The 25,715-nt window shown below is 41.0% G+C and overlaps 1 protein-coding gene across 1 annotated transcript in view; it reads left to right on the top strand.

Annotated features, from left to right (window-relative positions):
* LOC124289221 (xaa-Pro aminopeptidase ApepP-like) overlaps positions 1–25,715 on the top strand; it is a 31,985-nt gene that overhangs the window by 2,696 nt on the left and 3,574 nt on the right. The window contains exons 2-17 of the mRNA XM_046725824.1: positions 10,915–11,012; positions 14,905–15,024; positions 15,187–15,250; positions 15,710–15,814; positions 17,150–17,248; positions 18,000–18,146; positions 18,331–18,426; positions 19,158–19,239; positions 20,778–20,910; positions 21,670–21,789; positions 21,915–22,001; positions 22,632–22,682; positions 23,137–23,198; positions 23,946–24,095; positions 25,181–25,241; positions 25,565–25,634. Of these exons, the coding sequence (XP_046581780.1) occupies positions 10,915–11,012; positions 14,905–15,024; positions 15,187–15,250; positions 15,710–15,814; positions 17,150–17,248; positions 18,000–18,146; positions 18,331–18,426; positions 19,158–19,239; positions 20,778–20,910; positions 21,670–21,789; positions 21,915–22,001; positions 22,632–22,682; positions 23,137–23,198; positions 23,946–24,095; positions 25,181–25,241; positions 25,565–25,634 (1,545 nt within the window). The remainder of the gene's footprint in view (positions 1–10,914; positions 11,013–14,904; positions 15,025–15,186; positions 15,251–15,709; positions 15,815–17,149; positions 17,249–17,999; positions 18,147–18,330; positions 18,427–19,157; positions 19,240–20,777; positions 20,911–21,669; positions 21,790–21,914; positions 22,002–22,631; positions 22,683–23,136; positions 23,199–23,945; positions 24,096–25,180; positions 25,242–25,564; positions 25,635–25,715) is intronic.

Genomic DNA, 25,715 nt, shown 5'->3' on the forward strand with positions numbered 1-25,715 from the left:
AGCGTGTGATTTCCTGGCAAAATAATGGCAGTATGCATATATCTGCTCAACAGTGTCTGCTCTGTCCCTATGTAAATACATGTATGTGTCAACAGTAAATACATGTATGTGTCAACAGAGAGTTCCCGTGTCTCCGGGATGTAAATGAGTAACCGGAGTGTCAGTGTAACCTGAGATGAACATGTCAACCCAGCATCCTGACAGTAGGCACAGGATGACTGAAGAGAAGGCGGTGTACGGCGCTCTAGGACCTTCCTTCGCATTTGTTTCTGTGAAGCAAGACCTTTTTTATAAAACCGTTTACGAATCTGCCGACACCAGAAATGTTAAACTATATATATATATATATATATCTGAAAAGAGTGTTTTCATCCAGAAATACATCAAACGTTACAACGAAGCCAAATGATTTACTGTCGCCAATTCAGCCTTGACATTTTTGTATTGTTTTTACCCTGTTCTTCCTACTAAATACCATTCAACATACAACCGTTAAACTTCAACTTTATCAACATACCAAAACTATAAAGATATTACCAGAGGCGAGTACATTTGTGTATCTTTCCTCACACTTGAAAAAATATATATCAACGTTAACTTGTTTCCACGCACAGTTCCGGGTCCTTGAAGGTACATGCAGACCCCGAGTACCGTTATGATGTAACACAAATACAAAACAGGGCCCTTATTCTCGAAACGTTCGTAGCCCTAAGAATTCTTAACTTTGATCGTAGCCAATGTGTTAAGAATGGGTTTAAGAAGTTCGTAGGGCTACTAACGTTTCGAGAATAGGGGCCCAGGGAGATAAGATTAAGATGCAACCAGTTAAGGTTATTGTTTATTCAATCAAAATAGGGCGTGATTTAATCCAAGCCTCCGCTTATTCATACACTCGACACTTACGGGATATCAATTACCTGTGACAGTTAGTGTACCTAGGGGCAAGTTGTCACCATCCCTCGTAACTCTCTCACATTGCCGTTAACCTATATCTCTTTACACTGGTTGTACGTCTTCCTCTTTTGCTTCATGATCTGCATTATGTCAGACTAAATACTAAATACTGGGAAACAATGGAGGAACATGCCCCACGGCTTTAGATTCAATCAATGAGTGACTTTCTGTGTTTGAATATAATTAATATAACTGTGATATTAATATAACCGAGTATATTAATAAGAAACTTTAGATCAAATTAATGAATGACTTCTTGTGTTTGAACATTATGAATATAACTGTGATATTGATATAACCGAATATATTAATAAGATACTTTAGATCAAATTAATGAATGACTTCTTGTGTTTGAACATTATGAATATAACTGTGATATTGATATAACCGAGTATATTAATAAGATATATTTAGTTTTTCGTAATCCTGATTTATATGTGAACTGTTTTCTTTGTGAAATTTTGATTCACGCGTCATAAAATTAATCCCTTATAACGTGACAAAACATTGTTGTTTCCTTGGCAACGAGAAACTAAAATAACAGGAATGAACGTAATAATGAATATCTGATAACATTACGGTGGTGGCTACAGATGTTTATTAAACTGCCTGAGCACACGTAGCACGATGTCGGCCCTATGTATGAATTCCCCCATTGTTGTCGTATAAGTAATGCATGCCCTAAGGGTCAGTGTATTCACAAGCACGATCTAGCCAGGGCTCTTGACCTGAGGTCAAGTGGGACCTGGGGTCGCCGAGAGGGGTTAGATTGGGATTACTGGATCAAAAGATGTGGTCATTTTTGCAAAGAAGACAATTTCATGGGAACTTCACACGGAAGTAACCCGCCATTACTGTTCACTTACAGCATCAGCGTCCGCTGTAGACGCGGACTGAGATACGTACAGACTCATTGTGTGAACCTGAAAACAGTTATCTTATCAGAGAACAGGTGCCCTTTTCCGAGGCCTCTATTAGACCAAGCTTAGTTTAATTATGAAGTAAAACGTGGACTGTTATCTCAACCGTATCAGTTCCCGTGATCTTCAAGATTAGACTTATGCTCTGTGTACCCTTATGGGTGAAAAGGTTACAAATCAGGTTTATTGCATGTGACGTTTGGAAACACGTGATGCATAAACTTCTAACACTTCGAGCATATGACAAGCAACCACACATACATTGGCACTCACAGACACACTCACCCAAACCCACAGCCTATTGTAGAGTGAGTTAGAGTTTACGCCGCATCAACAATATTGCAGCTAATCGCGCCTCCTACAGTAGAGATGGTGTGGTTAGGTACCTCCTATTGTAGAGATGGTGGGGTTAGGTACCTCCTATTGTAGAGATGGTGGGGTTAGGTACCTCCTATTGTAGAGATTGTGGGGTTAGGTACCTCCTATTGTAGAGATGGTGGGGTTAGGATTGGTGGTGGGTTAGGTACCTCCTATTGTAGAGATGGTGGGGTTAGGTACTCCTATTGTATTGTAGAGATGGTGGGGTTAGGTACCTCCTATTGTAGAGATGGTGGGGTTAGGTACCTCCTATTGTAGAGATGGTGGGGTTAGGTACCTCCTATTGTAGAGATGGTGGGGTTAGGTACCTCCTATTGTAGAGATGGTGGGGTTAGGTACCTCCCTAGGTACCTCCTTGTAGAGATGGTTGTAGAGATGGTGGGGTTAGGTACCTCCTATTGTAGAGATGGTGGGGTTAGGTACCTCCTATTGTAGAGATGGTGGGGTTAGGTACCTCCTATTGTAGAGATGGTGGGGTTAGGTACCTGTTATTGTAGAGATGGTGGGGTTAGGTACCTCCTATTGTAGAGATGGTGGGGTTAGGTACCTCCTATTGTAGAGATGGTGGGGTTAGGTACGCCCTATTGTAGAGATGGTGGGGCTAAGGTAAGAAACGTTATGTACGACCTAATCGACAAAACACATTTGGACGTATCTTGAGTGGCAAATACCATCGCTAAACTACATCTGTGTTTGTCGAGTGCATGTGCTATGAATTATCTCATTACGGATCCCAGTGGTAATATTGTTTTCGTGACATGAATGCACAAAGCAGTCTGTACTTATATCAACTACCATCATCGCGGTGGAGATATGCCACGTTTACAACAAATATTCGTAGAATCCTATAGTAATATGCTCGTACAGAAGGTCTGTTACCATCATCAGCATACACAAACGCACTGTGACAGACAGAGGTATGCCTGTAACGTCAGTACCCATCATCGCCCTGTCAGGTATCGCTTTGTGCTGACAGGGTAAAGATGATCATTGCAGAATTCCAGGCTATTCGTATTATAGCTGAACTGTCAGTGTTGTTCTGTGTTAAAATACGACTGCGAGATCCAGTCACTGCGGATATATATTCATGTTAGGTAGCGTCAGACTTGAAAGGACTAGGATCCAGCATACCTATTTGCAGCACAGTGGATGCTGTATGTACGACTGTGCTGTGTGTATAGATGATTCATCACGAGTGTTTCATAATATGGGGATTGCTGATGCCACGTTACGTATTAACTAACTCACTCATAATAGGGGAAATATCAACCGAGTCCATTAATCAAATGCCTTTTAAATAGGGCTGCGCAATATAACCGGTTTACCGATATTTACCGGTTCAGGCATGAAAATGATACGTATAGCGATACGCTGATCGAAAACCGGTATTTTGACATGGATTCGGAAAACTTCGTAGCATTCGGAAATCTTCGGATATTTCCTTATTTCACACCGGAAGTCAAGCGTTTGTTGTAAAATGGCGACCCCCAACAATGAAAAACGTATTGTGGTGCCAAATACTAGGGCAAAGGCTTTAGTATGGCAGCATTTTGGGTTGAAAAAGTTCACGGTAGGTGGAACTATTGATAAGAGGAACGCAGTATGTAAAACATGCAATGGTAACTTAAATAAAAAGGTTTTATTAAAGCTTAATCAAGCATAGTGATTTTGTTGTGTTTTGCTTTATAAATCAAGCATTAACTCGATTATAAGTAGTTTTTTGTGAAAAAAACCTTCTTGCAATATATTGCAATACATATCGCAATATATGCTTTCGCATCCCAATATATCGCAATATGAAAATTCTCTTCTGCAATACCCACCCCTACTATTTACGGGACGAGGTTGATATTTCCCATAGTACGAACACGAATTCTATTCAAGGAATTCTATTTATCAGCTTCACATTACTATTTCCTTTTACAATTGCGCAGATCGATGCTCATGCTGCTGATCACTGGGTTGTCTGGTCCAGACTCGATTATTTGCAGACCGTCGCCATTTAGCTGGAATATTGCTGAGTGTGGCGTAAAACTAAACTCACTCACTACTATTTCCTTCTAAGAAATAAATGCATCATAATTAATATCAGATTTTTCGAAACTATACGTATATACCGTGCGCGTACTGATACATGTTTTCCATTGCCGTGTAAACCGAAATAAATTTGTTTGAAAAAATGCTTGAACCGACCGTGTAGAATAATCGGAACTTTATTAACGGTAACATGAACGATTCTGTGTCACATCTCAGGTGTAATTTCACTGATATTCAGTTTTCGAATCTAACCGCGCTCTCACTTGAAAAATGTCAAACTTCCAGTTATGAAATGTCTACGCTGATGTCATTAGGGCGTGACATACATGTGTTTATGTCATAAACCTATGTCGCAGATAAATACGTTCGTCAAATGATAAAAAATTACAACAAACTGCTAGAATGACATATTAGATGACATAGCAGAGTGACGTGCATAAAAGTGTCTAGTTTCGTCTAGTCTACACCTATAAACATAACGCTTTCTCCGTATGCCTCCTTCTTAATGTGTGTTAAACACGAAATAATTGTCAGTATACTGTATCTTGGTTGGGTATCCATCTTAAGCTACAGTGTGGCGTATCAATGAGCTGGGAAAACAGACATCAGGTTTAATTTGTGCAAGCAATGTCTCTCTCTCTCTCACGCACGCACGCACACACACACGCACACACACACGCGCACGCACCAACCCACACACTTCATGTCATGAATGACAGACACATGTGTTGTTCGCGGTATGGTCATTACTTAACTTCTTGTAATTTGATACTAGTAGACCGCTCACAAAGTTAATCGGTACTATGTAGTACATTGACATCTTGGCTTTAAACCTCAGTGTCATTTAAAATTTACTATCATGTCGTTACAAAGTTATTACGTATCAAATGCAATTACTGCAAGTGTTAAAACTGACCCCTAGCACGGGGTAATTGTAACAGGTGGATGGGGCAATTGTAACAAAGAAGGTTCAAATGTAACAATCTGCTTATTTTCCAAATAAAATCAAAATAAAATGTGGAAAGATGTTATCTTGATTAATTGAGGAGGAAATGAATTAACATTAAACCTTTGTAACCACCGACATTTTACGTGTTTTAATTTAAATTTCTTGTTTTTGTATGCCCAAAATATGATAGAAAGACTAACACCAAAATCTTTCACCCGAGGGCTGATACTATCAACATAAGCCTGAAACTAGTAAAGATCTAAAATAAAACCAACATCATAATTTGCTTCATCATCATAACACAAGGGAAAATTAAATGGGGGCAATTGTAACACAGTGTTACAATTGCCCCCGATGATAGTAGCCATGTTTCATGCCTCATCACATGTTAACAACTTTGGGCTTCTCAAATATTTCTACTTCAAAATATGTCGTAATACCTCAATTTACGCTTGAACAGTTAATTTCATTCCAAGGAACATTTACAGCATCAAGAACGTTTTATTACGTTTTGTGAAAAAATTACTTTCCTTTGTGAAAAACGATTTTTCGTCAACTGTATCTTGCCATGAGCAAGCAGCTGAAAAACGCCTGTATGTGTACCGCAGGAGAGCAAAGGGAAATAACTCTACTCACCTACACTATGCTTGAGCGAAAACTGTTAGAGTAATCGCCCTTGTTACAATTGCCCCGTGTTACAATTGCCCCCGGTCTCCCCTACTCATTAGTGAACTAAAGCCAAGTGTGCTGACCTGGGTCCATCTATTCAGACACCGACAGCTGCACAAGCAATACAGCTTCATGTTCATACTTTACACCATCATACATCAGCTTTATATTACTTGAAGTTTTAATGATATATTACACCTGAACGTGAGTCTTACCGAATTATAAAGTATTTACCTTAACAACTATTGTCTTACTGCATTGTGCTCTGCATTAACATAGAGTAACACAACTTGTAACCTTGAATTATCCAATGTTTACAACATGACAAAATAGACATTTTAACCAAAGCTTACAGGCAATATCTCTACAAATCAGAGGAATATATACAAACTATAAAATATCAACAGAGTCCATGAATGATCGATAAATTTCAAATGTGAGTCACACAATGTCCGCAAGTACTTTATGACCAGCTAACATCAAATGTGACATAAACTGTAGTTCAACTCAAACCTTTAAACTGGAGGCAGTAAGCTGGAGACAAACTTAATGACAAAGGCACAGTAAGTGTCGTGCTTGGTTAATCCACTGTGTGATAGTGCACGAGGTGATAGTGGCTGTGGCAGAAAACTCCTGTAGTAAGCTGAAATGGAGATTTAGGCAGACTGAAGTGTGAAGTATATAATGTTTAAAACATATTTGACTAGACGATTAATTCAGTTAAAGCTTGAGAGTATAAACACACTGAACTTCTCTCTCTCTCACTCTCACACACATACACACATATATATTATTCCTATATGGGATTTGCAAAGACAGGCTATTCTGGGGTTGTCAGACATCACTTTAATCTGGAGGCACATTCAAAAGGAAATTATTAAAACAGACAAATAAGGCTCACAGATGTGAATACATGCCTTGATTTTATTTAATATGTTTAGATTGTGAGCTAACAAAACATCGTCTTTGTCTAGCAAGTAAATGGTTCACCATTTACGAAATTGTTTCATTTGCCATTTACATGTAAAGTGAGAGGTCAGAAAAACACCCCTTTTGATAATTTTGAGGAAATTTCACACTATACACACACGGGAATACAATAAATAGCGAGTCATAAGGAATGCCTGAACCAGATACTTCCCACTGGAACAGCATACTGCACTCATGGGTACGTTATGGTAGACCAGAGGCTTCTGAGATCGTTCCTTCCTGAAAGCCGATGACAACCCGGCACCAATGGGTATTCATTTCAACCATTCATGCAGGTGCCAGACAGCAACTCTCACAACCTCAACCACCACTGGCGAGTCTGTTATGACATTCCAGCAACGTTTTAGCATATATACCGAGACAGTCAATCCTGATGGCAGAAAATCATCGTCTCCTGTAGTCAAGACAACCAGTCAATGGACAACTTCCCTCTTCATCAATGACTCATAGATCCAATCTTCGCCGATCTGATGGCTCATCCAGGTGAACGTTAAGTTATGCTATGTATTTCTGGATGCGAGATGACAGCGTTATGATCTGGAGTGAAATAAAGTTTACAGGGAAGACTCCAACGGTTGTGATTGATGGTCATTTGAATGAAGGGGCGGCGTAAAACTAAACTCACTCACTCACTTGAATGAAGGGAGATAACGGGAAGAAATTTCGTAAACGGCTTTTTCACTTTCGTTTACAGCAGAACGACATGGAATGTCATTCCAGGGCGAAACCGAAGGATAGACCTAGTCTATCAACAATCGAACATGCCAGAGATAAGATGGTAAGACGTCAGAATCCTTCCTGTGATATGGAATGCCATTTCTCAGTCCTTTCTTCAACGTCTAGCGGCTTCAGTTAGGTGGCTGGCCTGCATCGATGCGCATTGCGGACACCACCATAACTGACTATGAACTTCCCTCTGAACCTTCCTTGTGTAAGGAGCGTGAGGAGCGCTCTATATATTGCTGGTTACGAGACATCGCTCACTTCATATACTAAACTTTTATCAACACCGGTCGCTGTTTTAACTAATTCTCTGTTTGTCCTGATAACTTGGCTTACGTGTTCATATTTTTGTCTTTAGGAACATTTAACAAGATACATATGTTAACCAAACGGTGTTGTGTATAAGGCCTTGTGAGATGCAGCAATAATCGCCGAAACATAATGTAATAAATAACATAGGATACAGTCAGTCCATGCTATAACGTTGATTTCACGAAAGCTGTAAACGTCCAAGACCTGTTTTTCAAAACTACGCTGACGCACCACGAACTTCCTGTATTACTGTCGACGCAGGGTTCAACCCAATTCACTCACTTTGACAAATGTTCCTGTTATTTTTGTTTTGAATCAGTTTTGCTTTATATATGTGTGGAAATTAACCACTTAACTCGGGTAACGTGTAACTAACAGATGTCATCACTGTATGTGCATCCGAACCACAACAGTGCATCGCAAATCTATATTTGCCCCCGAGAATATGGTTTAATGTAGTCAAGCTCATATCCAAAAATATCTATAACACGACAAGTGTGTATGGTTGAAGTGAAGTTGATTAAAGTGCGTCGGTAGTATTGCGATATAAAACGACCCTCAGAAATAGAAGGCTCTCACACCCGGACTGCCATCTTGGTTTCTTCAAAGGAGTGTTATCTGAAAATAGTGTTTTGTTCAAACACATCTTGTCACCAGTATCTATAAACACGCTGTATTTCCTCTGCCAAAGGCCAACTAGACCATGAACATCCTCCTTCACTCGTGTAATAAACTCGACATACATGTAGCAGCGTTTTTAGTGAGGCTCGGACCCTCTTAAATTTCCATTGTCTGTGGATCTTCTGTGTTGAGGATGATATCATGGATTTCATTTCATGGATTTTCTTAATCACGAAACCCGATACATATACTAATAACCATATTGCCCCTTTCTTATGGAAAGACGATGAAAGAGAAACCACTTGCACGTGACATTAACGTCGTTTGCTTGTGCTGTGCACATATTTGCTTAACATAACACCGCTACGTTCACCGTGACCTCTACGTTCGTAAACACCAGTCAAAGCAGATTTATTTATCATATTCTGTGGTTCAAGGTGACATTATGCATGCTGTTATATGATGGTTTTATGCAAGCCTCATCAATCAGTATTGAATTGTTAATACCACGCGACAATGGCCGCGGACCAACATAGTCATTTTGAGGTGTGGCTCCATGCAAATGTTGAGTTATTGATGATTGAGAACAGAGATGATTCCATGAACTGAAGTGCTTAGCTACAGATTCTATGCTTCCCTTGGTGACACATGTGTAGCGTCACTGGCCTTTATGCCGGGTATCACAATACCGGATCAACGTTTCGCCAGAACCTGCTATTGGCTTTCAGGTTGTGTTCACTGAATAACAAGGTGTGGTCACGTGACAGGATACGAGCATCTGTTGGCGTCAATGACTTGGCAAAATCTTTATTTTCAATGCATAAAATATTCCCTTGATGCTCTTTGCGGGACTTTTTCGCAATGAAAGATGGCCATTGCATATAACACGTAGCACGTCGAGGCACAACATAAAAGCACACCTTGGTAGACCACACGTGAAAGCTATCTGAAAATACTTTTATGTTTTGGTGTATAATAAGTGTGTACTATATATCTTAATCGGGATTGCATGGGACACATTTGCATACTAGTATCCTGTAAATTCCACTGGAATTAACTTCAACAGGTACATGCTGGTTACAATATTTTGATCTTCTGAATGTGACCATGCACAACGGCTGTTTTGTGTGACGCAGTCACTGTACTGCTGACCCCGTCGCAAAAAAAAAACACACACACACACACACACACAGACAGACAGACAGACAGAGGGTTCCATATACAGGGAGTAAAACTGTAAGGAATCGTTCACTTACATCAAGATGATAAAGTTCGAACCAAAGGGTCCAGACAGGCCCCACTATTTCGAGGCAGTAAGTTTCATCTTATCAGACGTTTAACCCGTCCCAATATTTACCTTCATATACAATGGCCCCTAGGGTTTAACCAAACTTTGATGGCGCTTTTATGCGTCGGCTGCTGAATTAATCATGTTTGTTGGAGTTGGGTTATATTTGTTCATCGCTGACCTTGGCTGTAAACCCTGTATAGTCATCTTGTGGCAGCGTGTAAACCTACTGTAAGGGACAAAGAGAAGGAGCGTTGCAGGAATATACAAACAAACTGTCGTACAAGGGGATAGAAGGTTTATAGTCCCCATCATTACCATCTCAATCCACCTGGTACTGCTGTTTGAACGGGGCCGATTGTGGAAAGGCCTCTCAGTTGAGAGACACCTCATGGAATCATTCCTTTGATATTAACATTTCGGATTTGTTGATAACTGCTTTTTGCTAATGAAATTGACATGATGACTTATTTTCCAGAATAGAGTTCTAAGTAACCGCGCTTTCTTTCCACCATATTATCTTAAAGAATAAGGACGCAGCTAATCACTGTCAATATTCACCTTGACCGATTTTACATTCTGAAGTTGATATCAGCGAAAAATACAAACCTATCAAGAAAACATTAACTCTTAACATGTTTTCATTGTTGATTTTAGGTCGGTTAGGTAGTTTAGTCTCTAGTTCGATAACATGGGTAACACTGAAAAGCCAATTTCTAGTGTCTTCCGCCGTGATGGTACTGAAAAACTGCTATCCCTGTAATGACAAGGATTTCGAAAATCAACTTCAACGTGTTTTTTTGTATTTGATTTCTGGACAGTTGTAAGACAAATGACTCAGAAATCAGTTCAGGGCGTGTCTTGACTGATATAAAGCATCTTCCCTGCAAGAGTTATAGTTAGGCGTTTCAATTTACTGTGTATCGTTAGGAGCGCCAGAAACATAGTCCTAGGTTCGGTTCGACCCTGATAATATCTCTGTAAGAATTATACCTGCCTGCAGTACTTTGGGCTTTCAAACCTGAACAGGCGTCAAACCTACCTCACTCACTCACTATGTATTATTTTCTCAGTGACCCTGACGTCATGTGACCCGGTCGATCAGGGGGAGCTGCACGTGATACATAAACGTCAGGCCCCAGGGGAGCGGCCCAGCTGTCAGACGGGAGCGGTAACTATGTTATGAATAATCTTTATACATGTTTTATGTTGAGTGGACAGAGCATCCCAATGCTGTCTTGACATTAACACCAAACGAATTTTAATCTGTCTAACTACGTTTTGGTCATCTCCAGCTCAGTCTCCATCTCCATGTCTGAATATTCAGCTTATCTCAGTCTGAATTTCTGAATTCCTTGCTTTCCTCAGTCTCCATTTCTGAAGCTGCAGCTTATCTCAGTCTCCATTTCTGAATCCCTTGCTCTTCTCAGTCTCCATTTCTGAATCCCTTCCTCTTCTCAGTCTCCATTTCTGAATCTTCAGCTTTCTCAGTCTCATTTCGGCAGTCTCCATTTCTGAATCTTCAGCTCTTCTCAGTCCATTTCTGAATCTTCAGCTCTTCTCAGCAGCCAGCTTTCAGTCTGAATCTTTCAGTCTCCTCCCTTTGCTCTCAGTCTCCATTTCTGAATCTTCAGCTTTCTCAGTCTCCATTTCTGAATCTTCAGCTTTCTCTGTCTGCATTTCTGAATCTTCAGCTCTTCTCATTTCTGTCTCCTGTCTTCTGAATTTCTGAATCTTCAGCTTTCTCTGTCTCCATTTCTGAATCTTCAGCTTTCTCAGTCTCCATTTCTGAATCTTCAGCTTTCTCTGTCTCCATTTCTGAATCTTCAGCTTTCTCTGTCTCCATTTCTGAATCTTCAGCTTTCTCTGTCTCCATCTATTTAATTCCCAATCTTGCAAAAACAAAACAGTTGAAATATACGACTATATGCTGGATCATGACATCGATTTGCTCTTTCTCACTGAAACTTGGCTAGCTGCCGTCGGTGATGAGTCAAAATGCCATGAAATTACCCCGCCAGGCTACAAACTGTTTAATGTACCTAGACCAAACAGGAGAGGAGGGGGTGTCGCACTGATCTACAGGAAGGATTTGATTATTGAAAAGTCAAACCTACATACTGACTTTGCTTCATTTGAATATTTGCTTGTCACTGTCACTTGTGGTAAAAATCTTTAAAATTGTGTGTCTCTATAGGCCCCACCATCAAGAGTGAATAACGTCACTAACTCAAACTTCTGCGATGAATTTTCTTCACTCTGTGACTTACTAAGTCCCAAACTTGGATCTTGTGTAATCATGGGTGACTTTAATGTCCATTATGATATCAAACAAAATTCTTAACTAAGCAAGTGCTCAACGTACTGGAATCCCACAGCCTCAAACAACATGTCAGCTGTTCCACACATCGCTCTGGTCATGTGCTTGACTGGGTTATCTCAGGATTTGATGATCTGGTAACAGACCTAGAAGTCAATGATTTGCAGATATCCGATCATTTCATGATCTCCTTCCTTCTGAATTTCCAAAGACCCACTCCGAATACCGAGTTCATCACAGCTCGCAACCTGAAGAAAATTGACATTGGCATATTCTGTCATGATCTGAGCAATTCAGGTCTGTTTTCTAACACATCTGATGACGTTAACGAGCTATCTGATCTCTTTAACTCTACTTTGACGGCCGTCTTAGATAAACACGCCCCCGTTAAATTGAAGCAAATGCGTAATCATGAAGCATCACCGTGGTACAACGATCAAGTCCGTGAGGCAAAGAGGAAGAGACACTTTGCTGAGCGCACATGGCGCATCTCTGGCTTGGAGATCCATAGACAATTGTACAAATGTGCCCGAAACAATGTTGCCAAAGAAATCAGGAATGCTCGCGCCCATTACATCAATGAGGAAATTTCTAGGATTGCAGAAAATCCAAAACGTTTACACAGCTCTCTCCACAAGATCCTTGGAAAATCTAAGGAAGTGTTACTTCCTCATGGCGAGGAAAAGACATTGGCAGAGGATTTCAACACCTTCTTCAATGAGAAGATCACGAAACTACGAGGTGATATTGATTCTTCTTCTGAGGATGTTGTATTCGGGGAGCCCATTGGTACCCAGCTCAGTTCATTCCGTCCAGTAACAGAATCTGAGGTCAAGAAAATAATGCTTTCGTCAAAACCAACTTCATGTGAGCTTGATCCTATCCCGACAAAATTCCTTTTGAAAATACTGGATATCATTCTGCCAATCATTACCAAGATCATCAACCTAAGTTTATCATCAGGTTGTGTACCATCATGCTTTAAGCGAGCTGTAGTCAAACCACTCATCAAGAAAACCACGCTTGACCCTCAGAGTCTAAAAAAACTATCGTCCTGTCTCAAATTTGATGTTCATGTCTAAAGTTCTGGAGAAAGTAGTCAAACAACAACTCTCGGATCATCTTTCTGGGCATAACTTGACTGATTGTTACCAATCTGCCTACAGGCAGGCTCACAGCACAGAAACTGCTCTAAATTATGTCTTGAACTCTGTCAGATCCGCAGTCGACCATGGTGAATCTGCTTTGCTTGTCCTCCTGGATTTATCTGCGGCTTTCGACACAATTAACCATGAAATTCTTCTTGAGCGTTTGGTGAAAGAATTTGGTTTGACTAATACAGTTCTTGACTGGCTAAGATCCTACCTTTCAGACAGAACCCAGTCCATTCACATCGGAACGTCTTCATCATCCAGTCACACCCTAACCTGTGGAGTTCCCCAGGGATCAGTTCTTGGACCAACTCTTTTCTCCCTGTATACTCAACCGCTCGGAAAACTGATGTCTGCTTATCATGTGCCTCATCATTTCTATGCGGACGACAGCCAATTGTTTGACAGTTTTAAGTCGTCAGAACAAAGTCAGTTAGAGTGCAAGTCCAACCTTGAAGCATGCCTCTCGAGCACAAGATCCTGGATGTCTGCTAACAAGCTGAAACTTAACGACTATAAAACAGAAACAATGGTCATCTCCACAATCTCAAGACAACGAAACCTTATCATCAAAGATATCTCCATTGGGCAATCTTCGATTCCTTTTTCTCCTCTTGTGAAAAACCTTGGCGTTCTTTTGGACTCAAACCTCAGCATGGACAAGCAAATAAATCATCTAGTAAAGACCTGCCACTACCATCTGAAGAACATCGGCAGCATCCGCAAAGTCCTAACAAAAGAAGCCACTGCCACCCTTGTGCGGACACTGATTTTATCCCGCCTGGATTACTGCAACAGTTTACTGTTTGGCATCTCTTCCTCTCAACTCCATCGTCTTCAGAAAATCCAGAACAAAGCTGCACGCATCATCACTCTCACCAGTCCTCGCTGTCACATCTCTCCCATCCTAAACTCTCTACACTGGCTCCGTATTCGTGAAAGGATTGATTTCAAGATTCTCTGCCTCACCTACCAGTCTTTCTACAACTCAGGACCTTCCTACCTTCAAGACCTTCTGACACATTACTCTCCAGAAAGAACCCTGCGCTCATCACAACAACTGTTACTTGCTGTCCCGAGCTACAGTCTCAAATCATTTGGCTCAAGGACCTTTTCATATGCAGCAGCTTCTCTGTGGAACTCTCTCCCTATCGAGTTAAAATCATCTCCTTCCCTAAGTACATTCAAAACACGACTAAAGACTCATCTATTTCTTCGCTACAAGTGACTTCCAATCATCCGTACCTGCCAACTGTATATAGTTTTAACTTGAGCTCAGGAAGCGCTTTGAGCATATCCCTGTGACGTGGAAAGGCGCTATATAAATGGCCTATTATTATTATTATTATTATTTAAATCCCCGCAAAACAAACCCAAACCCGACAGCCAAAAAGAAAAACAACCCCTATACCCTACCCCACCCACACCCACACACACCCAAAAAAACAAAACAAAAAGCAGCAACGACAAAAAACACCCCCACCTTTTGTTGTAACACTCTACATGGACTTTAGACAAAATGTTTAAAAGTTCGGGTAATATATATATACGTTTTGTTATGTGAATCACAACATTCTGTATACATTAAACAGACTGTACCAGCAACAAGGGTAGACACGACCTCCAGATTGCAGGCCATCAGAAGTCTGTTTCCAAATGTTCCTGGGGGTGCTGTGCACGCCTACATCGTCCCAAGCACCGACGCACATCAGGTAGGTTCAGGACGCGACAATACAAAAGATGATAAAGTGATGTTACTATCCTGACCTATTCACGCATTGCGCTTTTGAGCGATGAGGTACTGTTGAAATACTTACATTTGCAATTTTCGTGGATGATCTTGTACTGTTCATGACTTGTGTGTTGTTTATCAGAGCGAATACCCTGCCGACTACGACCTAAGGCGGGGCTACATCTCTGGCTTTGGAGGATCAGCAGGTCGGTGGCATTATATTTTGGTTAGGAATTGTCAATTGGTTGATAATGGTGCTCGCACCTTCAACCCCTGGATTTTCTACCCAAGACTCGATCATGTACTGGCCATCGTGATATAATAGAAATATCTCCGGATCTAAACAACTTGGCTCTCCCACTCTTTCTGTGCCATGTCTAAACCATTGTTCAACAGCCCTGACTGACTGACTGGGCTTGGTTTTACGCCGCTTTTAGCAATATTCCAGCAACATCACGGCGGGTGACACCAGAAATGGGCTTCACACATTGTACCCATGTGGGGATTCGAACCCGGTACTTCGGCGTGGCGAACCAACGCTTTAACCATTAGGCTACCCCAGCGCCCCTCAACAGCTCTGAAGTAAACTGAATTGTTGAGACATCTCCATGACGGCTGGATACAAATCGTGATGTCTTATGCTTCTGCTCCTCATCCATTGTCAGGGACGGCTGTGATCCTGACTAACAAGGCTGCGTTATGGACAGACGGACGCTATCATCTGGAGGCGGACGAGAACCTTGACTGTAACTGGACACTCATGAAGCAAGGTGAGGCGCAATGACCGCAATAGGGTTAACGGTAGGCTGTCTGGTACACTAATACAAAATTGTAAGAAAGTATGGAAGACATTTGCTCCAGGATAGGTGTAGCTGACCACAGCAGGGTATAATGATACGTTCAGGTGTACATTAATACTCGTCAGTGTGTCAGTCGAAAAAATCCCGGATGTCATCGTATCCCAATTGCTTAAATCGATGCTCATGATGTCAATCACTGGATAGTCTGGTTGAGACTAGATTAGTTACACACCGCCGTCATATAACTGGAAAATGGCTGATTGTTGCGTTAAAGCACAAATGCACACAATACACACGCTTGATTGAGATAAAAGACTTGATCGGAAGGTAGTAAGGATTGTAAGTCCATCTGTAGGAGAGAGTAATGGTACAATATGGGCTCACTGATTCAATACCAGATGTAGTTACAATAAGATAATGTCGGCTCATGACAGGCGGCCGTGCTAAGTGACGGAGATTTCCCTATCTATAGTAGAGCGTAATGGTACAATATGGGCTAACTGATTCAATACCTTATGGAGATACACATAAACAATGTTGGCCATGACAGGCAGTAACTGGAGATGGTCATTTGAACGCACCTGTACGATACTGATAGAAAAAACAAACGTCAATGACTGCAGTAGATACATATACTATGGGCCTCACAGATACAATGATACATTGCCCTGTTCTGGCAGACAGTAGTGACATTGTCTGGGGCTGAAATAGATGCCGGAGTGGTTAGCCACAGTACAAGAAAGGGTGCAGGGAAGCGGTAGAAGAGAGTAAAACAACAGCACGAATTGTGGATTGGTTTATGTAGTCGAGCGTAATGATCCAGTGTAAGGAGTACGGTACGAGAAGAGGAGTAACTGTTGTGAGATGGGTGGAACAGTAGAGGCAGTAGAACATAGAGGATACCCAAGCAAAGATGGGCGTAATAGTCATTTAAGCAGCCTGCTCAACTACGCAATGATTCACAAATGTAATCATGCTATAAGGCGTGCATTTTCGATGAAGGATGGTACATATAAATATACATGTGAAATGGAATTTACAGAACAACGGTTCTTTCGGTTCACTGCAATAGCAACGATTCACGTCGCTGGGGCGAAATGTGATAGTATCTTCTGATATGATGAACAAAGGGTGCTAGGACCTGTTCAACGACAGTTATCCCGGAGGTGGCTGAGACACATCGTTCATACATAAACACTGCCACAGAGAGTTATAAGGGTTACATATGCTCTGAGAGCTACACTTTTCAGCACAGTTTGTAGTCTTTGCTAGATCTATATGCTAACTTGCCTTCCATTGTTCCAGGAATACCAGGTGTGCCAAGTATAACTGATTGGCTGGTTGACCAGCTGAAGACAACCACCGGGGCCAGGGTCGGCGCGAGCCCCTTCCTCATGAATGCCCGTATGTACAGACACCTTAGGGGGAGACCTGTCATAAACAAATTACAAGAAAACTACAATACGGATAACTGGTTCACAGTAAAGACATTTTAGCATACGCATGTCTGTTATCACTACCTCACGGGGACGCAAACAAGTCAGAACGTCCTTAATCCGTACCTTTATTGAGGATGCACAATAGCTCCATTTGCCCATTTCGCGCAACGGAACGAATTAGTATGGTGTTCTTGTGGAGCCAACAGTGAGGTTTTTAGCAATATTTAGGCAATAGCACAGAGGGGCTTCACACAAATGTTGTTTATGTTTAGCGAGCCAGCTACAATAAGAATAATTGCTTTACTGTAAAGGCTAAGATATTTTAATGTACGCATGTTTGCTACCACTACCTCTGGAGGTTATACTTCGAGAAAGCCATAACGATTGGAGGATAGTCTTTTATCAATACCTTTATTGAGGATGTGCCATAGGTCCATTTGGCCATTAGAGTAACGAAAATGAATAAGTATGGTGTTGGTGTTGTTCGCAATATGTTGGCAATAGCACAGAGGGGCTTCACACAAATGTTCATGTGTAACCACGAGCCAACGTTTTAATATATAACCACAAGGCTACCTTATAGCCTCCGTCAGGATAAAAAATCTCGGAGATTAACTGATCGAAATACATGATGTGTATAAATGTGTGAACCGGACTTCCTCTCCTTTATAAACTCGCTTGTTTAAAGCAATTAACCCAATTACTCGACCCTTCAGGCACCTGGAAGTCATATTCTGAGAAGTTCGCTAAGTCAGGGATATCCATGGTAGAGGTGGACAATGACCTGGTTGATCAGGTCTGGACTTCCGGTCGACCTGCACAGCCAAACTCACCAATCAACGCCCTACCGATGGAATATGCCGGTATGTACATTTATGTTCCTTCATATATTCCCGCAGTCCTTGTTTACAGACACATTGTACATGTAAAAATACAGATTAAATTTGAAAAGAACCCACGGTTTGGAAAAGATAATATGTTTGGGTGTAATATACTCATGATGATCACTACTTATCCTAATCTTGTCAACATTGTTATCTTCGGCAGGGAAATCCTGGGACTCTAAGATCGGCGACGTCAGGGGTAAAATGCGTGCCAAGGGAGCTGCTGCTTATATTGTGACCAGCCTGGATGAGACTGCCTGTGAGCATTTTGTATTGTTACTTGTTATGTTCTTTCGTCTACTGCACTCCAGGGGCCTACCTCCTGTCGGGAGTCTTGGTCAGAATAGGTTCCTAGCACTGTGTGTAATGTTTGTCGAACGAGGTAACTATACATTCGAGACTGTGCTGATTGGGTGTACCCCGACTTTGTTTGAGGGATGATTTCCAAAGTGAAGCGCAAACGATGAAATTGTGAAACCAGTAAATAACCACGCAAGGTCATTGAATAATTAACAAGTTGTATTGAAATACGCAATTATAGTGTTATAATCACAATTGCAAGAAGCAGTACATAGGCCATATTAGTAACATCAGCAATATATAACAATATTAGTGCACATAGGATTGTTCCACAATTGTAAAAGACATGGATCTTGATCTGATTTTGTTTTCGGCAACAGTGTTGAAAGTTGGAAGGAAGTCAGTGGTTTAAGATATGTCCGCACTGGGCATGTCGTTAACACTCAAGTCAGATCGTAAACGTATAGCTGTCGTCTCGCTCTTACATAGTTCCTGCCAGCCTTCTACAAAGGGAACTTTAGGAAACTATTGTCGGTTACGTACCCATTTTACTGGAAGAGCCGCAAATGAAGTTATGTCTGCTGAATTGATGAAATGAGCGATTAATACACGCGCGCACAATCACAGTAAATGAAGGCATGGCAATAGCAGAATGATTTCAGTAATTTAATCCTGTTTCTTCCTGTTTAGGGCTTTTCAACCTTCGTGCTAGCGACATCGCCTACAACCCGTTCTTCATCTCATATGCCATTGTTGAGAGCAACAGAGTCAGGTAAGCTATATGGACAACAAGTGAACAGGGGTTGGTCCGTCTGGAATTCGAGGCAGATATTGTGTGACAGCATGAGCAAGATTCAGACATTTCACCTATCAGTAACAGAAACACTTACTTTATATTCTTAGAAATGGTCATCTCCTAATAAAGTGTGCAAGTTTAGCGCAACTCTTGCGAACATCATGTTTTCAAACAAACATGCGTCAGAGTGTAGGTATCAACTTGAAGAAAGGTCACGTTATCACGATACATGATACTCATTACGGGGTGTGTCCATCGAAAATGGCTATGCAACACTTACGACAGATCATTTAGATCAACGATTCAATGGCGTTGTTGGCAACCTTAGTGAGGCTGCTGCACCCTTTTTATTTGTCTTTCGTCAAATGGTATATAATAAATTCGAGGTCGTCTGAATTCATGCATGAAATGTCCAATGAGATAAAGATCTCATGGAAATACTGGAGAGGGTGACACCTTGCCAATCATCTGTGGAATTTAATTAGTGGACACACGAGAGACGAATTGGGCGTTCTCCTGAAATGGAACGACGTCAGTGCTTGGATTACATCTTGATAACGTAATATTGTCACTGTGCGATGGGTCAGTTCCTATACAACTCCATGATGCAGAAATATAGTGTTAAAGGTCCTACGGTAAACTAGGAACAGACCATCGACGGCACTGAGACCGACTTTCGATTTATTAAAGAAAATCACCCTACCTTCAGAATATCAAAAGGAAGCAATTTTGCTACGAGTTACAGTTTGCTCAAGGGGAGATAAACACTGATTGGATAAGGGAAGTAAGCGCCGCGTAGGCTAAATCATTTTACATGCCATTTGTAGTATGGATGTCAACTTCATTATTGTGAATAACACGACGTTTCGGAGTGTATGCTTACTCCTTCACCACCTGGACTCTCACCTGATGATTTGTACAAATCATTTATTCTCAAGCAAAATTTTCAAAATATAATGACTATGACTGCTATATAATTCTACATTGTGAATATAAAATGTACAACAGTAATCAGTTCTTTTCCAAACTTTTAGATCTTTTTCATATCAATGTATCTGTACAAATACAATTACTGCCAGAAGATGAAATGATGTCTCTCTTTGCTGGAGGTGAAATACTGGTTACTAAACACTATTCTATCTTGTCTAATTGAGTCTACTGGACTGATCCATTATAAGAACTAGGTATCAGCTTGAGGATTAGTTGTGCGCTGAACCAGAAATGTTGTTTTAATCTGTCTAAGATATGGCTGTCTAAGTTTTGGGAGGTTACCCATTCATATGATGCATGATATCGACAACTATGTACATATACATCGCAATCGAATACCCATTTCCTGTTTTTATATTTTTTCACCATCAAATATGGGCGTTTGCTTTATTTGGCTGGCATCTTTTCTACCACTGCAAATAACCTGACCATAAGCCGTTACAACATCACCTAAATAAATAATTCTCTTGTGATGTTTTAATCATGTGATGTCAGTTATGATACGCTACCTCCTTTGTCTACAGACTTTACATATTGAACCACGCCGCCAAGTTGACGCAAGACCCGACGGATGAAGCCACGACAAGCAAACTGTACCAACACCTCAGCAGCGCCATGGACGGCTCATGTACTTCTTCCTCGGGGTCATGTGTGGAGGTAGGGTGTTTTCGACATGGTGCAATATCATAGATGTATGGGAGGCTATTTGGAGCTGCATGAAATACAGAAATGGGACATTAATTAAATAAAATTAACAGACAATAAGTACTCTAATAGGAATTATCCAACTAATAACGTTAAAGACATCAATGGAGTAGCAAAACGATGAGAAAAATGTTTCAAAAACGGTAAAACTTGAATACTTAAAGATTGATAAAACAAAAATTATTCATGTTTAAATTAGCACATCTTTCAAGTAGAGTATATGTATGGACCTCATATACAAGGCATACATTTCATACTTGCAATTCATTATAAAGAATCTTGGGTATTCCCAGTTATCTATGCTGGTTTCAAAAGGCGACTTAAAGAATAGGGTGTCAGACCGGATGATTTCAACATCTTTGAACGGCACAAAATACAGAAATAGAACATGCCAGCCATTATGCTCCTTCAAGAAGAATGTGGCAGTAGCTTGGTACGTGTGTCTTGTGTGAGAAGTTTGCGTCCAGTATGTACACTAAATATTATGTACCTTCTATAAGAATGTTCACGTAATTTGTTTATATGAAAATACGACATACGACATCCAGTACGACCTTTCCATAGAACGAGTGTCTTGGTTGATGTTTACAAGTATACATGTTGTTGCCACATGCCCTATAACCGCAGGCGTCACCACTAAGGAAGTATATTTCTCAGTAAACTAGTAAAATGACTTCTCAACATACATTCTTTCTTGTGCTTTGTTGCAAGGTTCTTGGGTACTCCCCAATTGGCATCAAGGCCGCGGTCACAGACATCGCCTCTAACAGCAGTAACAACATCTGGGTGTCACTGCTATGCAACCAGGCTATATACAGTGCTATACCAGAGGTAGGTCCACTCCGACGTAATTACATTACAAGCAAAAATGCATTTTATAACACGATATTTGCATGTAAATGCGTTGACGGATTTTGATTATCTGACGTGACCTGACAGATGTTGATATATTGCAGGCCCAGCGTATCCATGACAAGTCCGCCATTGCTTTGATGAAGTCCAAGAAGAACATCGTGGAGAGGGACGGGATGCAGGCATCACATGTAAATAACCATTAATGAAATTGTGGACATTTGCATTATATTTGGATTACGGTGATAGTTAACATGCCATTTTCACCAGTGTTATAATACCCTTAAGTGCATGACTGGTCATTTGAATAGATCGTCTGATCGGAGAGGGAGACGTCATCCTGTCGATCTCGGCCACGTCTTAAGAAACGATGTCAGAAGGTGGTATTTGTTAATGCCTTGTCTTGTCCTCGTCATTTTAGGCTTTGCAGCAAGACCTAGACGGAGTCATGATAATGTGTCTGGTATCTCAGTGGGCTAGCGTTTTATCATCGGAATTAGTCCGCGTTGGTACAAGAAGTCACACCAAGAAACGAGCATGCACGTCGCTATGATAATCTTCAACGCGACGGTAGACTTTAAGAGCAGTGAGGAATGCTCTGTTGATATAAACATGGCAGATTTGCTTCCCTTTATGGTTGTGAACTTGTGATGCTACCGCCATATTGTTATATCAATAGAGTTGCATCCCTGTATTTACTGTGGTGCTACTAACATGTAACTTGAACCTGACTATCTTGCGTTATTAAGGATCTCCCTCTTGAATGTGTGTAATAAATGAATGTTCTTATTTGACTGAATGTTTTACTTCTTCTTCTCCAGAATCGAGATTCAGTGGCCCTTATCACCTTCTTGGAGAGATTGGAACGTGAGGTAACCTAATACAAACTGACAATAACATGTCCCACGTAGGGGAGATTGATAAGATGTGGTCTTATAGCCCACTGTTTGGCGTGGTAGCCTTCTGGTTAAAGTTTTGGGATTCATCACACAGGTACAATGGAGATATTATCTGAGATGAATACACTATGCCATTTAGAAAAAGTGGTCAAACGTAACACATGTTATATTTGGGATTACAATTTCTCTACAAAGTAGATTCTAGTACTTATTTGGGTTGAGTGCCTGACTCTGAGAAAGTGTAATCTCAAATATAACACATATTATCTGAGATGGCCGCTATACAATGTTGTGATCATACAGAGTGTCCATATCAATGGCGGAATAAGGACATGGATATAAACACGTGATACTGCAAGCAATTGTCTCAATGAGATGTAGCTCGATGACAACGGTGTGATGAGATATCATTGATTTCTTATGCCAGGTGAAAGCAGGGCAGCAGTGGACGGAGGTGAAGGCTGCAATGGAACTGAAGAAAGAGAGGCTGTGAGTACACGATAATGATTATATACGATGTGAATGTGTGTTTTATAATACGAATGTCCATTACGATTGGGATGACAGTTATGACAATGTTAAGGACGATGACTCTTTTGTTGCTGCTGCTGCTAAGGATGACGATGATAACTCTCAGGGTGATGTGCTGTTGTTCGGTCTGATGTCTGTGAAGATATTGTGGATCTTGGTGATCTTAATGCTTGGGTTGAAGGTGATATCACAGTAATTGAACAATGCTGCAATGGTGAACGCAATCTCATTTTTATCAGATCTACAACTCCGATACGATGAGTGAAGATATGATCACACTTTATCGAATGTTAGATGGTTAGATGTTTTTTCAGACTGTGCCAATGAGCTTCGAGGCTTCATAATGCTCGATGCTAGTGAACTATCGGCATATATGATTTTTTATCTTGTGCACTTTGGCATCAGTACCTTTGAAGGAATAAGTAATTTGTGTAGAGGTTTTGTTGTGTTTCAAGTGTTATTTCAAAATGGATGCGGTGAAGCAATGAAGTCAAGTCGAGACCTGACTGATCCAAGACTGTTTCTGTATTTGATTTGGCGATTTGAGATCCTCAGGGTACACCTTATGTTGACTTCGATGTAGGTTTTAACGCAGAGAAGGATCTTAAATGAGATGAACGTTCTTGATCATTGTCGACGCATCAGATAATTTTATGAAATATACAAGTAAGCCTGGATATCTTATGATTATGCATGATGTTTCAGCAAGCAGGATTTGAACCGTGGACTGAGCTTCCCCACCATAGCTGGGTCTGGATCTAACGGCGCCATCATCCACTACAACCCCTCTAACGCCACAGACAAACAGATCACCACATCAGACATGTTCCTTCTTGACTCGGGTGGACAATATCTGTAAGTTTTACGTTGCAGGAGCAAGGGACAGTGAGTCACATGAATGGCGGTTTCCAGTTTTCCAACATCTGTGAGAAAGGAGAATCCTCAGCGTTTTCTTCTATTTTCAATTGTTTTGTTATTCTGTGTCGTTGACGCTGAATGATTGAAGTATTGAGAACGTTAAGTAGTAACTGGTCTACCCGTGAAGATTCGGGTTAAAATAGGTCTTCAGCAACCCATGCTTGTCGTAATAGGCGACTAACGTAATCGGGTGGTCAAGCTCGCTGACTTGGTTGCTGAGTGCGGCGTTAAACAACAAACAAATAAAACAAACAGTAACTGGCCAGTGCAAAAGTAACTGGTAATAATGTGAGCTCAGGTGAGGTTAAACGCGTTCAAAATTATTGAACATATTTTGTGCCGAGTTTATAGTGCTAGGTGACTAAGATACCATGTGTCGGTTTAACTTTCACACACACACCCCACTCCCTCGAAAACGTTTACCCTGAGAAGCATTTCCCCTCAACTTTTGGACTTCATGATTCATGCCCCCTTCCCCAAAATCCCGGATCCGGACCTGCTTGGGACAGTTGTGACCCACTTTTCTGAGGCGCGCGAATGCTCTGTGCAAAGGTCCGTCTCGCAAAACATGCCAGGGACAAATGACCGTTATTTCAAGTCCCGATTCGCAAGTTATCACAGGTAAAGGTCAAAGATCTGCATTACTTCGTGCTTTCTCCGCAGCTAACACGTCGCGTTTGACCAAATTCACTCAAGTGGATGTGTGTCCATGATGTGCTCAACCGTATGTTATCAACGGCATTTGTCGAAGTTCATGCTGCCATGGTCTAGATTGAATAAACCGCTTTGACTTACTGCGACAGCGACTGAAACAACCTTAATTCCCTCCTTAAAGTATACTCTCTTACCTGCACACAGTATTGTCTTCTGTTGTGTAGAGGTGTCTCATTTTTTTCAGAGAAGACGCGATCTGTGTTTAGAATGATAAACGTAGATACCTTTCAGTGTAAGGATTTTATTTCTTTTTGTTACACCTCAGCCATGCAGACTCGTCGTAATTACATAATATTTACATTTTGTAGGGATGGCACCACGGATGTGACGAGAACACTTCACTTCGGACAGCCTTCGGATTACGAAAAGGTAAAGAGTTTTATGGTGAATGGCATTTTACGCTGTCTGTTCCTATACTAGGGACATGGAGGAAAACACACAAGCCAGTCTACCAATATATATATTATATCACTGGACGCAAGCACACATCACAATGGCCAAGTAATCAATCTGTGATTCCAACCCAAGATCAGCGGATAATAGCCAAAGAACGCAACTCATTTTGTCAGTCATCTATAGTCAAGCATTTGGAGTTATTTTTCCGAGTGTGACTGTGGGATAATGACAGCTTTATGGAATGTTATTTAGGAGAATTTAACTTCTTCATGTACCGGTGTTTTTGTGTTTTCTAGGAGTGCTACACTCGTGTACTGATGGGGCATATCGACCTCGCCCTGCTCAAGTGGCCTAAAGGGCTGTACGGTGAGTATTACACACACAGAGACACACTGCCCCAATGATAAAACAGTACATCTACCCAAAGTAAATATTTATACATGTCCC

The sequence above is a fragment of the Haliotis rubra genome, unplaced genomic scaffold (genome assembly GCF_003918875.1).
Source record: "Haliotis rubra isolate DU_JTF1 unplaced genomic scaffold, ASM391887v1 Scf436, whole genome shotgun sequence".
Taxonomy (NCBI): domain Eukaryota; kingdom Metazoa; phylum Mollusca; class Gastropoda; order Lepetellida; family Haliotidae; genus Haliotis; species Haliotis rubra.